The 15,218-nt window shown below is 44.5% G+C and overlaps 1 protein-coding gene across 5 annotated transcripts in view; it reads right to left on the bottom strand.

Moving 5' to 3' along the window:
• Positions 1–15,218, bottom strand: part of Osbpl1a (oxysterol binding protein like 1A) — a 173,134-nt gene that overhangs the window by 2,921 nt on the left and 154,995 nt on the right. For all 5 annotated transcript variants that reach the window (XM_028759474.1, XM_028759476.1, XM_028759475.1 and 2 more), the window contains 9 exons: positions 12,921–13,055; positions 11,738–11,835; positions 10,170–10,352; positions 5,662–5,769; positions 5,146–5,235; positions 4,806–4,932; positions 1,839–1,955; positions 1,214–1,337; positions 30–120 (listed from right to left, as the gene is read on the bottom strand). In XM_028759474.1, the coding sequence (XP_028615307.1) occupies positions 30–120; positions 1,214–1,337; positions 1,839–1,955; positions 4,806–4,932; positions 5,146–5,235; positions 5,662–5,769; positions 10,170–10,352; positions 11,738–11,835; positions 12,921–13,055 (1,073 nt within the window). The remainder of the gene's footprint in view (positions 1–29; positions 121–1,213; positions 1,338–1,838; positions 1,956–4,805; positions 4,933–5,145; positions 5,236–5,661; positions 5,770–10,169; positions 10,353–11,737; positions 11,836–12,920; positions 13,056–15,218) is intronic.

The raw sequence follows: 15,218 nt of genomic DNA, 5'->3' as shown, positions 1-15,218 counted from the left end.
AGCTGGCTCACACTGAACAGGGTACACACCTTGTCTTCCAGTCCTCTTCTGACTTGGACCTGTTTTTGCGGGCTGCTCTTTGTTTTTCCTCAAGTCGTTTTTTTTCTTCACTAGCTTGATCTAAAATAAGGCCAAAGAAAAACATATTCTTAAGCAGGACATGCCAGGCATGGCACTAAAAACAGTAACTACAGACAACACTGGCCATATGGAGTACCATTACCTTCATTGTACAGCATTAAAGTCAAGATAAATCTAATACACACTGGTGCAGATTGGTGGCAGTTTGGAATCTTAGCTATTTGGAAATTGAGGCAGGAAGATCCTAAGTTTAAGGCCAGTGTGGGCAACTTAGTAAGACCCTCTCTTTAAAAATAGAGATCTACCCCAATAATAGAGTATTTACCTAGCATGTGAAACTCCAGTACCAACTAAGTTAATTAGACAAGAAATTCACACATACTCTAGACTAGTCATAGGAAGTGTTGGCATCTGACACTGTCATGTCTTTTTTTTAACTGATACATTGAGAATTTCATTCATGCATATAATGAGCTTTCATCAAACAACATCCAGATACTTCTGCATTTACAAAAAGCGATTTGCTTATTACTAGGGCCACAAATGTCAGGCAAAAATGCTTCAATGGAAACTGAGTAGAAAAGCTAAATGAAAGTGAGATTATTGAAACTTCTGAGTGAGACCTCAGAGATTCCCTTCAGTCCATTCCTAAGTAATTCAAACAACTGTACAAAATACCTTTGCTCTATCCCTCTGTTGAGAACTAGTCTCAATGAGAACTTTAAGCCCAATACCACATGCACTAGAAGAGGTCATCTGTACTGTCCAAGGCTGTCCTGTACTTTCTAAGGCACAGGAGCCATAGCCTCTTGAGTCAACAGAAGTTTCCCATTTTAAGACTAAATGTGCTACTGAAGATGAAGCTATACTCTCTTATGAAGCTCACAACATGAATTTTCAAATACATAGTGAAGTTTGCAGACTACAGTTTAAAGTTGCTAAGTATCCTCTGACTGGTCCATCTCTAGCCATCTGCCATGTAGTTAACAGAGGGAGCACCATTCATGAATCTGAGCTTAAGTAAGGATGATCTCAGATCCCCAAACTTAAAGCCAAAGGTGCTAGATTTTAACAGATAACTCTCTAAGAGGCTACGACCCCGGGTACCATGGGATGCTGGCGGTCTTCTCACCGATCTCTCCATTCTCCATGGCTCTGATGTCAGGCCGCAGCCTGCAGTCAGTCTTGGGAATCACACTCTCCATCTCCTTGTCTACTTCATTCAAAACCATGGCAAAGCTGGTAAAATTATACATCTGAAACACGGCCAAGAAAGCATGTTAAACACTTCCCAAGGTGAGGGAGAGCCCAGGAGAGCTCTTCACCCTAGGAGCTACGGCTCCCATGCAGTTGTGATGGGCAGCCTTTCTCAGACAGTGCTTAAGGGGTCCATCCAAATCTGCAGCATCCCGTGGACACGCAGCTCACAGCAGACCTCACAGGGTAGTATACTAACATCCATTATGTTTCCTTCATTAAAACCACATCCTGCTGGGTCTGGAGGGTCTCCACTGATCAATTGCATCAGTCTGTTTAACAAGGGCTGCTCTCACCCCTGAGTCTCTGTTAAAGAGACCCTTAGCACAGCTCTATCCAGCATGCATTCCAGCTCACAAAAAGCCCTCTACATAAGGAGGGAATGGGACCTACGGGAGGCAGCAGGGGACATCTAAAAGGCCTTAGGCGCTGCTGCCTATGGAAGGGTGGTATGCAAACTGGGTATCAAATAGTTACTGTATTTAGCAGGCTGGGCTCACCTGAGCAGAGTTGGGAGGCCGAGGGGCTATCCGCCACAGGAGCACACTTCCAGGGATAATGAATACGCTCTCAGAATCTGGCACTGGCATTTCATCAGATTCCTCAGATGAGCTTGTCTAGAAAACCAAGCAAGGTTTTAAATATACAACTATGTGCTCTGATGACTAGGCAAGAGCCTAGAGCACACACAGAAGGGCTAAAACTGAAACAGTCCAAAAAACAGTTTTCAAAAAGGTCAGACTGAGGCATGTGTAGGCACACAGCCCAGGGGACAAGGATCTGAAAGGACTTAGCTTCCATAGTTCCCAGGGCTGTTCCTGGAGCCCCATGCTGGTTGTCAATTACCCCTACACTTTTTCTTCAACCACTAGCAGAAAGAGCATCCATGCCTTCCAAAGCAACATGGCTAGCCCCCTAGATGCAAATGAGCAAGGTGGCTGACAGCCTCCAACTACTTGGAATAACTGAGGGATCCTGGAACCAGAGCAATGAGTTAACCACTAAACACATGCTCCTGAAGCAGGTGTGGATTAAAGGATGGCTGCCATGAAAAGCAGGCTGTGAAAGGTCACATGCTGTGGAGGTCACAGCTGCATATGCAAACCCAGGAGAAGCTAGAGACAGAGCAGGACGACGCTGTGGGTGCTCTACTTGTCCCCATGACAATAAATGACACATGCTGGGGGTCTGGGACTCTAGGCTTATTCCACTCCCTGTGTCTGTGTTCAAGCCTTTGTTGCCGCTGGCTTTCTTTGCTAGTGTCTTATAGGAACAGCCTGACAACCTGAGAGCTACACACTAAAGGTCAGGAACACATTTAAACAGGAGAAGTCAGAAGCCAATGCACGCATATGGGAATGAAAGTTTACATACTGAGCCACTTAACTAAATTCATCAATGACACAGAGCCAGCAGGCTCCCTCATGCTGCAGACAAAAAAAGGAGCGCTTTCAAAAATAGTAGGTGAAAAAGGAACAGGGTGGTTTCCTCTGCCTACTTCCCCACAGGCCAGAGCTCTGCTAAGCACTGTATGTTTGACCTTTGCTGATGAGACCCATGTGAAGCTATTAGCATCATAACAGAAAACATAAAGAAGTCAAAGATTTAGAAGGTGCAGTAAAATCCTCAACATGAGTTAACAAAGCTGCAGCTTCTGGTTGGCTTCTGGTTGAGGTGCCTTGTGAACAGACTGTGGAACCACAGCAAGGTGCCGAGGCTGCTGCTGCTGCCCAGGACATGGGCAGGAGGCCCATGGAACCTTTCAGGAACAGCAGTAGCGGGCAGGAGGGAGCTGTGCCCAGCATGAGAGAAAGCAGACCAGGATAGAAGCTTGAGAGGAAGGCTGTTTTCTATAAAGAATGGAACATAAGAGTATTTTCTGGAATCTGGCCAGAGTCCTTTGCTGTCCACAGTCTGTGAGAGGTTGTGGCATGTATACCAAGGCAGTGGCGTTTACCAAGTTCCTTCTCTCAGTGCCGCTGCGGCCATGCAGTCTGGGACATTTCCTTCTTCATCCCACTAAGGCTTCCTGCAGAGGACTGGGTTCACCTTGCAGAAGAGACACACACAGGCAGGAACACGAGGAGCTACGCACTCACAGCTGAGGGAAGCATATCAAAGCTGCGCACTCCAGTCAGAAAATAAACAGGCCCAAGGCTAACTCCTAATGTACAAAGTCACAGATAAATAAATGTGCCATCTACCCCTGAGAAAACTGGGAGCTTCTTGAACTTCCTCACATCCAAAAATTAATGGAGAAATGAGCAGACATGGAGAATTTCACGTGAAATGAAACCAGCCAGCCTTTGACAAGTTTGATACATTTCTCTCACATGAATGCTCTAGGTTACACATCATGCACGCCATGAAAGTGGAAGTGGGACTATTTAGGAGGAGGAAGGGCAAGAAGAAACAGGAAATAGGAAGGAAAGAGGGTGATGAGGTAGGAAATACAACACATACTTGCTATGTATGTGTGGAGATGCCAAAAGGAAACCTACCATTTAGTATAATGGCTAAAGGAATTGTTTAAAAAGAAGAAACAAACAGAGACAAGCCCCAGCTTTATGACTTAGTGGGCCTGAGTCTGGGGACTGAGCCTGGATTAGGACTTAGAACCTGCATGTTGAGTGAGCTATCAGACAACACCTGGCTGGTAGACACGGGGCATACTTGGAACAAAACTGACTTTAAACAGAGAGCATACAGTGTTCTGAGACCTTCACAAAGTCCAGCAAAGAACTCCACTCATCTGGCAAAGCGGTGCTACTAAAACTCCTATTTTAGAGTTGACATCAGAGGCCGAGGGCTGGAAATGATCTGAGCTTGTACTGCTCACAGATGACTGAGGTAGTTTCTAATCCACAGTCCCTGCTTCTCCTGGCTCAGCTCCAAACAAGCATCTCCTGTCCCCACAGACGCAATCTCTCTTTAGCCCTCAGCAACTCTGACTGCAGGAAGGAGATACAAGCCTGCAGAATGCCAGAGCAGGCCTGTGGCAGGCAAGCAGCTTGTGCTTGCCTGGAACTGGGACAAGGTTGCTCCACAAACAGCAATGTCCAGCTCAAGAGAACAGTATAGGACAGCCAGAACTGTGGTGCTGAGTCAGTGAGGTAGGAACAGAGCAGTGAGACAGGTAAGCCTACAGACATGAAGAAGGCTTACCTACAAGGACCATTTCTACCTCTAACACACAAGAACAGGAGGGAAACCTGCTCCTGTGCCATGGAGACGGGCACCTTTCCCAAGTGACACAGTCAAGTGGATACTCCACACACTAGTGACACTGCCACAGCCAAGCTCAAGCCGGGCATTCTCCACTCAGGACAGATATCTCTCCATTCAAAAGATGCAATGAGAAGAACTCATGTGTTAGCAGCACTGACAGACAGCTCCAGAGACAGGCGGCTCCGAAGTGTCTGTCCACATGCAGAAGCCCGTGGCTGCACCACCTGCAGTATGCTTACCTGTTTGCTGTTCTTCTTCTCTTCTGTGTTTTTCTTATCATTCTTTTTGTAAGTGTCAAAAGTGGCAGGGTCTACGCTGTACAAGCACTCGGTCCACCTCCCGTAAAGCGCACAGAGCTTCTTTTTGCTATCAAGAAAAACTGGTATTTAGTTGCCAGTTAAGCCCATGTTGTGCTGTAATAAAGTGTTACTATATTTTTATATGTACAACCTTTAAAGAAATAGTTATTTTCTTTAGAAGCCTTTACTGTTATTAGAATGCCAGTCTATCAGTCAGCACAGCTGAATACCAATATCTAAATAATCATATACAACCAAAGCTAAAAAGAAGAAACTATACCTTTTATCTTGTATGTAGCCTTCAACTTTGTGTAATTCCTTGCCAAAAAGGCCGCATGGCTTAAAATTCAACACACACTTGTCCCCAGTCCTACAAAGGAAGGAAAGTTTCCATGTCCACACAATGCCGAGAACAGTAAGCGGATGGCTTCCTGGTGGCGGCCACCATCAGAGTCCTCAAAGGCTCCCACCCCTCCCCTCCATCAGGACCCCCCCCCCCTGCACAAGGACAAGCTCAGAAGCACTCACAGCAATGACTTACAGAATCTGAAGCTAACTTTTCAGAATATCTCCATGCTTTCCCCACTTTACCTGCCTTACAATGGGAGGCCGGCTGAAACTGGAAGGAAGTCCTGGGGAGGCCCAGGGTCCACCCAGTCTGTGTAGGAATTATCATGAAATGGAAAGCCTTCTATCCTACTCACTCGGGAGTTATGTATACTCCCTGGTCTTAAACTCCCGGCATGCAGTAAGGCTTTTAAAGGAGACGAGTACAGAAAGAGCCGGAGAGCCTTACTTGTGGTTTACGATTTCCACGTTGCCGTACTGTTCAATCCAGAGTTTGCCCACAATGATGTTATGCACACAACAGGTGGGGTTTGTCCATGTGTATGCTTCGTTGTGTCTAAAAAACAACCCCAAACCAGATTAGTAGTTGAGAGTCATTTTGTCTAAAAAATGAGTCTGTTTCAAGTGTCATTCGCTACACAAGCATGATGTCCTAAGTTTAAGAAGGGTGTGGTGGTGCACATCTGTAACCATAGCAATGGAAGCATCCAGAAAGGCAGAATCCAGGCAGGGCCTTGCTGGTCCCAGTCAGTGAGAGATACTGTCTCAAGGAATAAGGTAGACAGCAATACAAGAAAACCCTGGTATCAACTTTTGGCCTCTATGCACTCACCTAAACACAAAGGTGTGCACATTCGTGCTTACACACACACACACACACACACACACACACACACACCACTAATGCTAACTCATAGTAAAACAAGTATTACCTTCTTTTTTTTATTGTTTTAAAAAATAAACTATACACAAGTTTAACATTCCTAATTCAAAAATTCAACCTCCAAAATATTTGCACACTGACACAAAACTCAAAACAAAACAAAACAAAAACAAAACAAAAAACAAACAAACAACCCTTTGATTTCCAAGCATTCTGGACCTTGGACTTTCAGATGGTATTTCTTTCAGATGGTAAGATCTATACAGCCATTCCAAAATTCAAAGGCTCCTAAATATGGACTAGGTGTCTTCCCAAACTTTTCTGAAAAGGAATATTCAACCTGTGTTATTTCAAAGTTTAGTGCAACATGAAGGGTAAGTGGAGACGTAGAAAATCAAAATGAAGCCCCAGGCGGCATTTTCCAGAAAGGGTGCCGTTCCAGTTTCCCCCAAGCAAGCTCTAACCAATTCCAACCCCCAAACTCGCAATGGTACATACTGTTTGCTTTGAAAACAAAACTTTTGGGGGGTTTTGTAGAGTTATATAATTATTTCAGGGGTCTTTATATATTCTGGACACCAACCCTTTATTAGGTATATGATTTCTAATAGTCTATAGTTTATCATTAATACCTAAATAGTGTAATTCAGAGAGAGCTTTAAGTTTAACTGAGTTTTTAAATGAGTCTTTTGTGTATTGTGCTTTCTGTACTGTGTTTGTGAAAGAGAGTTCTACTAAAACTCAAAAGGTTTTCTGTTTTCTTCCAAGGCTTATAGTTTGCCTTTCTTAGTCCATGGTCCATACTGGCCACGCCTCTGTGGATCCTATATACTGACTCTCTTCCCCCCTCCATTGACATAACAGCAGCAAGGTGTCTCAGGACAGCTGTAAATCTGGTTGTTGGGTTGTAGTGTGGCTGTGGGACCTGTTGTTGATGTGTGGGTCCCACGTCTGTCTTGCCAAGTGGCTAGGGCCTCTCGTAGGGACAGAAGCACAGGAATTTGACTGTGCTCACTCCACACAGACATTGGGCTATATGAAGCCTCAGGACTCTGCTCCAGGGTAGGGAGCACAGTCTGAGGTACCACAGGGAACTGGGGCTCTTGGCTTGGGGGTTCCCAGGTCCAAAAGGTGGCTGAGAACTGGCTGGTTCTCTGGCTTTTGGGCCCTGGCCCAGACACTGCTGGAGAGCTGAAGGGCCGAGAACAAAGTGGGGGCTAGATTGGCTCACAGCCAAAGAGGAGAGGGGAAGGGGTGAATTCCAGCTGCTTCCCGCAGGGATGAGAGTTCTTGGCTTGGTCACTGCAGCTCGCTTGGCTATGTGGTGGCTGCCCGCTTGGTTTGGGTGGCTGGGTTCGTGGTCTCCGTGGCTGGGTGGCTGGGAATGCTGAGGGTTCTTCTGCTGGGAGATTAGGCAGCGGCTCTGTGGATGAAGACCTGCTCCACTGTCCCCCACAGTGGATTTCGAAGAAGAGAAACAGTCCATGGTCTTACGATATTTATTTTCATGGTGAAAAATGGATGAAAACGATACCCTGGTATTTTTCAGGGCAGGCCTAAGGTTAAATACCTTTTGCAAGGAGGAGGATTTGAAAAGTAGTGTTTAATTGGCTACACCCCCTAGTTGTTAGGTACCTCATTAATATGAAGATCTGTCTTCAGGCTTTGTGGCCTGTAGTCATGCCATCTACCTGTGGAAGGGCTAGGGGGCGTTGTCCTATGTGACTGAAGGACCCCACTCTATTTAGGTCTGCAGCCTCATGTCAGGAGCCTTGAGTCTGGGAGCGTGGTGAAATGCATGCTGCCCCTTAGGATCACCTAGGGTCTCTGGCGATTTCTAGCCGGTGCTCGACCAGAATACATGCTGCCCTTTCATGGCCCTAACATCTGGTCACCTTGGAGCATCTCTTAGTTCTTTTGCTCCTTTTCAAAACTGTCAGTAGTTTTAGTTCTGTTTCATTTGTTTTTCCATATAAATTTAGAATTAACTCCTTTATGCCTACAGAATCACCCAGGGCTTGAGACAGTCCAAAAGCACTTGATGAAAATGATTAAGGGACCAGAGACTGTATCCTAGCACCCACAGAAATGCCAGGAGGGAGCAGCCTTCCTGCTATCCGACCATGCCAGAGGCAGGGACAAGTGGTCCCTTGGGAGCTGACTGACTAGATTAGCTAAATCAGTGAGCTCTGGGTACAAATGGGAGACCCTGCCTCAGTATATAAAGTAGAGTGAGCAAAGAAGACAACTGACATCAGCCTTTGGCCTCCATATACATGCACTTGAACACATGTGAACAGGAATACACACAACACACACACACACACACATCACTCTTCCTCCTCTCTCTCCCCTGCTCCTCTCCTTTGCTCTGTTACATGCAGCCTCCCTGTAGGTAAGTGGGAAGAGTCAGAATTGAAGCTGGACTTATTCTCCATCACACCATCTCAGCATCTAGCCCCTACATCTTCTTCCAACTCAATGCTGAGCCTGCCCTGGTCACTGTATTTCCCTTACTGTGTTGTTCAGCACTAATACGCCCCTAAATACTTCCATTTCTCTGCTCCAATGCCCTCTGTTCACGTGAGTGTCCATGTTTATCGCCAGCAACAGTGACAAGTACTTCTAACATGCAAAGTTTGTACAGTGCCCACACCATCTTGGGTTAGGGGCCGTTTCTCGTCCTTTCACTGTGAGGGGTTAGGGGCCGTTTCTCGTCCTTTCACTGTGAGCTGTTCTCTGTCCTTTCAAGGTTTTTTTGTTGTTTTTGTTTTTCCAGTTTCTTAGTAAAGCCGATCAATTATTAATTTTATTTTGGATACTTGAGTTTTAAGAGATTATTATTTTCTTTAAATCTGGAGAATGCTGACTTCAGTTTTGAGTGGAGGCAATTAACATACTGCCAGACCATGAGTCCTGACCCTCCTTCAATGTGCTTTTATTCTGGCATCATTACAACTCTCAGAGCTTTTTTGGTGCTCCTCAGACCCACACCACTGCCCTGGGGGATCTGGGCCTAGAGTCATCCAGTGCTCACACCGCCATGCCTTTGATATACCACTTGGGGTGAATGCCAAGTGCAAGGACTGGGTTAGGAGAGGAATGCCCCCCGACCCCGTGCTTCAGGACACACCTCTGCCCTTACAGTAGGTTTGAACTCTCTGTCAATACTTTCGATAGCTGACCCTGCCTCCTGGACGCTAACAGTTGGTTCTCACACCTTTACCTGGTTCCTAGCTGTTGAGCACACTCTCAGTTTCAGAGCGTGGCACCTAGTACAGGCGAGCCCCAGAAGATCAAGCACTTGCTTTGGGAAAAGGTTAGGAGGTAAAACAAGCCAGAATGTAATACTCTGTCTCTGAGGCATCTCTAAGTAGAGAAGAAGGGTCTCTCTTGGGACCTCTTCTGTCTGCTTCTAATGCCATTTTGCAATTTGCTGCTCAGACTTTTAGCAAGGAGAAAAATATAAGACTAGGAATCTCACTGCAAAGCTAGTCTTGAGGGTCTGACTTTCCTTCCTAATCTGTTGTCCTTACCGTCTGTCCTTACTGTTCAGAATCCCAGAATGTTGTTCTGTGGCTCCTGTTTAGGGTTTCCAGTCCTAGTGAGCAGGTGTGAGTGGGTGGAGGACACATGAGCTCATTTAGAAATGCTTTAGATTTTAAGGTTAATCCTGCAGAAGAGAGTTCCCAACCAACCTAATGTCCAACATGTCACATAATTGTCACCTCACTAATTCAGGGTGAGTTAATTTCGAAAGATCCTTTAAAAAAAGGGGGGGGGGCATCATGAAGGCCAGACAGCTGGTTTTGTAAGAACTGCCTTTGAGTTCATCGCACCTACCTTATAGTTCATTCACACACACATTAAACACCACTAAAACGTATTACACCAACCAGCATGCTTAGCAGCGGCTACTGCCATGCTTCCCGGAGTCTTTCACCCGGGACAGGAAATGGATACTCGATAACGTTGTTTCTTTCATGATCCTCAGCTGGACAGGCACGGTCGGGTCTGTAAGTTCAAACCCACAAACAGGGCCACATGAGAGAGAACGGTTTTCCTGTACTTACTCTAAAAGCTCCAAGGTGATAGTTCCTTTAGGTTCTGCTTCTACACTCTTGCCCCAGAACTTGAGTTTGGGGTAAATTGAGCCATGGAAGATGAAGTCATTGTTGAGTCCTTCTGCATGGAATGCACTGATGGGGGGGTGATGGCTGACCTGTTCTGAGACGAGCCTGAATCCAAGGTCATCTCTTAAGAGTAAAAGCAAAAAGAAAAACGCATCATTGCAGTTAACTGTCATTGAATTTGTTAAAATACTTAGGGAAAGTCAGTGAAGAAAAGATTTTTATTATTATCCTCACCACAGGGCAACCTTACATGAGGACAACAAAACATAAGCTATTATGTCCACCGCCATTAGAAATCAAGCTGCTTGTACATATTAAACTAAAGAACATTCCCATGGATTTGGGCGATTTACATAAAGGTTATGGCTGTGGTTTGAATGTGAAATGTCCCCCAGGCTTATGTTTTGGAAACCTTGGTCCCCAGCTGGTGACACTGTTTTAGAAGATTGTGGGAGCTTTAGGAGGTGGAGCCTCAATGGATGAAGTGAATCACTAGGGGTTGCTTGGAAGGTTGGACAGTCTAGATTCACCTCGTAGGCTCTCTGCTTCCTGACTGCAGATACCTCCATAACACTGGTCTGTAGACAAGTCTGGACGACAGCTTCTTGATTACTAATTCATGTGGGAGCCCAACCCAGCCTGCTCACTGTGGCAGTGCTGCCTGGGTTGTGGTACTGGAGAGTATAAGAAGGCAGGAAAAGCAAGCAAACCTAAAGCCATACTCTTCCATCATTTCTGTTTCAGTTCTTGCCTCTAGGTTCCTGTTTTGAGTTTCTGTCCCAATGTGCTGTCTAGTTTTATGTCAACTTGGCATAAGCTAGAGTCATCTGAGAGGAGAGAACATCAATCAAGAAAATGCCTTTATAAGACTAGGCTGAAGGTAAGCTTGTAGGACATTTTCTTAATCAGTGATTGATGGGGAGGGCCTAGCCCACTGTAGGTGGTGCCATCTCTGGACTTGCAGTCCTAGGCTCTATAAAAGAGCAGGTCGAAAAAGCCTTGCAGAGCAAGCCAGTAAGCAGCACCCCTCCATGGCCTTTGCATCAGCTTCAGGACCCTGTCCTATGTGAACTTCTGTCCCGTGTGAGCTCCTGTCTTATGTGAGGACCTGTCCTCACTGCTTCTGATAATGAACTGTGAGTGAAATAAACAGTTTTCTCCCTGAGTTGCTTTTAGTCATGGTGTTTTATCACAGCAGTAGTAACCCTAAAACCCTGATCATGTCATGTTATCTACCTAAATATGAGGAGAGTTAATCCTAGAAGGTTGGAAACACTGAGACACTTGTAATTTTTTTAAATGATGGTATATTACATGTCTATGTTGTATTTTTTGATAGTCTCTTAAGTTTCATAGACTTTCATAGACATGGATATCAAAATAATTAGTGTATTCCAGACACAAATAATTATTTAGGGACACTCAATATACCCATTTTTCTTCACTGAAAACTCTATATAAGTCACACACATTCAATAGGCCATCTAAAATGGAGCAAAAGACCTCACCGAACTAATTCGTAAGTCTCTCCCAGAAGAGGATTGAAGGGCTTTCCAGTGCGTTCCCACTGAGAAGCGACAGCAGACACAGCAAATGCAGCCACACACTGGAATAGAGCATTACACAGGTTATTAACAGCCAGTTTACTCATGCCTCTCAGGAATTGAAATAGCACAGAAGGCAGTGACTAAAACAATTATTGAAAGGCTCCATTAGTATGGATTTTTAATGTGGCTTTCTAGAGTTACTGTAGAAGCGTGTACACTCATAATCAAAGTTCCTGAATAGTGCTCCTCCTATAGTGCTACCTTCAGACATGGCTTTGATGAGATCCTGTGTGTGCTATAATTCTGCCAAGGACTTACAAAAACCCTTTAAGTCAATTCCAATGTGTTGACTTTTTTATAACTTTAAATCACATCTGTCTCTCAGTGAAGCTGGTTTCTAATACATACCTCAAATGTCAAACTCTGTGGATGCTCAAACCTTGTAAAATGGCATAGCACTTGCTTTTAACTTACATATATCCTTTTGTATAATTACATATTTTCCAGTTACTATAGCATCTAACACAATGTGAAAATTATTTCATTCATAGACTGGTGACAAAGAAAAAGTCTATATATTCAGATAGAATTGGGAAAAAAGACAGAAAACTAAACAACCTAATTGGTGCAAAAGCCAATTTTGTTGACTAAGTTTTATGTCAACTTGACACAAGCTAGAGTCATTTGGGAAGAGAGAACTTCAATTGAAAAAATGTCCCTACCAGACTGGCTTCTAGGAAAACCCATGGTGCATTTGACTGATGATTGATGGGGGAAGGCCCAGCCCACTGTGGGTGAGACAATCCCTGGGCTGTGGTTTTAGGTTCTAAAAGAAAGCAGACTGAGCAAGAAATGACAGGCAAGCCAGTAAGCAGCACCTTCCATGGCCTCTGTATCAGCTTCTGCTTCTAGACTCTTCCCATGACTTCCCTTAGTGATGGACTATGATGTGGAACTGTAACGTTTGCTGTGAGCAATGTTGATATCCTATACCCAGCTGGACTTCACACCAGCAGACACGTGTATAAGAATCTATGTCAGTGACTGCATATATGTGAACATGTGTGTCTATGGGTAAAGTGGGAAAGGAGAAGAGGGACAAGTCTCAGACTTAAACCTCTCCCAAGGGTCACTTGCCACATACCTGCATTCTTTCCACAGGATCAGAAAATGAACTGGCTTTGTGGATGAGGTAAGTGTGCTCCATGTATTCCGTTAGCCGCTGCAGGAAGCTCAGAGGCTCATTAAATATGACTGGCATTGTTATCTTGGACAGTTCCTATTAGGAGGAAACCGAAACTGTTATATCAGTGTTATACACGGCAAATGTATCTGCTGCTGCTGCTTTAGATAACGTATTCCCAAAAACGAAGCAACCGAAAAGAAGTTTAATTAAAACCAGCTCAGTTTCTTAAATCTTTACAAACATCTTCCATTATGGAGTATCCAGCAGTACGAGGAACTAGAGACTACCCAGACAGACATTCTTCATGACTACACCACTCAATGGTGAGCATGGGCTGATGGCAGTGGCACTCCATCTCAGATCAGCACTAGGATGCAGAGGAAGGCAATGGGGACACAGAAGCCATCCTCATGCTGATGCTGAAACAGCAAGTTCCACAGGGGCAGAGGTGGCTCTGGCACCTTAGGCTATTACGTAAGTAAACAAAGCCCAATCAGAAACTGCAAGGAAACCACTAGTAAGCAACTCTCTGCTTTAATTAATCAAGTCTTGTTTTGCCTCTCTCCAACAAGGACAACATTCTGTAATTTTCCCTCCAACCTTTTTTATGGAATATTGACCAGTTGGGGCTGCCTGAGTCATGAAGCATTGTTAGCTCAAATAAGCCCATTCAGACATGCACATAAGTTCATCTTTTAAAAACCTTAGTAGATCGTTTGTTTATTTATTTATCTACCATGTGGGGGCATGTGTGCAAATGTGTGTGTACCACAGTGCACAGGAAGAGGTGGGAGTCAATTCTGCCAGCATGTGGGTCCCGGGATCAACAGGCCATCATGCTTTGCAGCAGGTACCCTAACCCAAACAGCTGGCTGTTGGCTCTCATTCATATTGCTACAATGAACTAAGAGTCAATCGCAAACACCACAGTTATGGGTAATTTCTATATTTGAGGATATGTTTGGCTCACAATGGGCTTTTCTGAGCACCCACACATAAATGTGGGGTGACTTTAGAAGGCTATCTCTATTTTATAAAATGTTTTTACATTCCCTCCGCCCAGCCACACACACTGGACAAGGCTCTCTAACATGGAAATGCTACCTTTTACTGTGTACCATGTACTGGCCAAGTATCATCACAGGGTACTTTCAAAAAGTCATTAAGTGACAAACTTATCTTGGTACTCCAGAATGCTCAATGATCCTTTCAAACTCTTCCTACCACTGTCCAATGCTTCCTTGGGAATCTGGCTAACACCACCTGGCCAGGTGGACAGTCCTAGGTACAATCCAGGACAAATGCCACCAGACTCCACTCTGATTTGTCCTTACATCTGCTTCTTACTGGCTTGCTCAATTAAAACTACACATGGTCTTCATATAACTGCCTTTATATAACTTCATATAACTGCCATCAACTGCATTTAAAAACAGCCAGAAAACGGAGAAGAGACCAGTAACAATTCAACACACTAAAGAGTCTATTTCTACTGCCTCACTAAGGAGATGAAGAAGAAAAGAAATCAATAAAAAGAAAGAAAAGAAGGTTCAGCTATGCACAGCCAAGATCTTATTGAACCCGAGTCACTGCTGGGTATAAGTCACAGACACTGGAACTACCATGCATTGGCCTAATTAAGAAGTGCCAGGCTCCTCTTTAACTTGGAAATATACTTTACTTTTTAAAAAGTATAATATATAGTCTTCTTGGTATAAAACACAACTGCAGAGTAAGAGCACTTGCTACACAAGAGCAGAGAGTCTTGCACTCACAGAGAAGCTAGGAGAACCAGGAATATTAATCCTGCAGGGATGTCCTTCAGCGGGAGAGAGAAAAGCAAACATCCATCCTGAAATGTCATCCTGAAAGCTGAGCATGGTTGCTAACAACCTGGTAACCTTCTTGTTAACTTAGAGAGAGACCTCACCTAATTCCCCAGAATGATTATTCCAGCCTCTTCCCTTCCCATCCTTAGTGGGGGTGTCATATGTACTTGATGGTCTGCTGACCTTTATGCTATTGGTTGGAGACCACACTAGACTTTTAGCTGCAGTACCCACTCCCACGTTCACATGTACTTTATATAGGAGTTTCTATACAGTCACACCGTAAGCTGTATTGTGTGCCTAAAATTGGACTGACTGGACTGATTGTTGCCTGGAAATCTTTCCCCAAATTGTGCTGTTTTAAATACTCTGATAACTAATCACCTGGCATTAGACTCCCTGAAGTCTGGTCCAGGTTGACGAAGTC

The sequence above is a fragment of the Grammomys surdaster genome, unplaced genomic scaffold (genome assembly GCF_004785775.1).
Source record: "Grammomys surdaster isolate TR1022 unplaced genomic scaffold, NIH_TR_1.0 126298, whole genome shotgun sequence".
NCBI classification, from domain to species: domain Eukaryota; kingdom Metazoa; phylum Chordata; class Mammalia; order Rodentia; family Muridae; genus Grammomys; species Grammomys surdaster.
The sequence above is the reverse complement of the archived record's forward strand: the minus strand, read 5'-3'. Positions and strand labels throughout refer to the sequence as shown.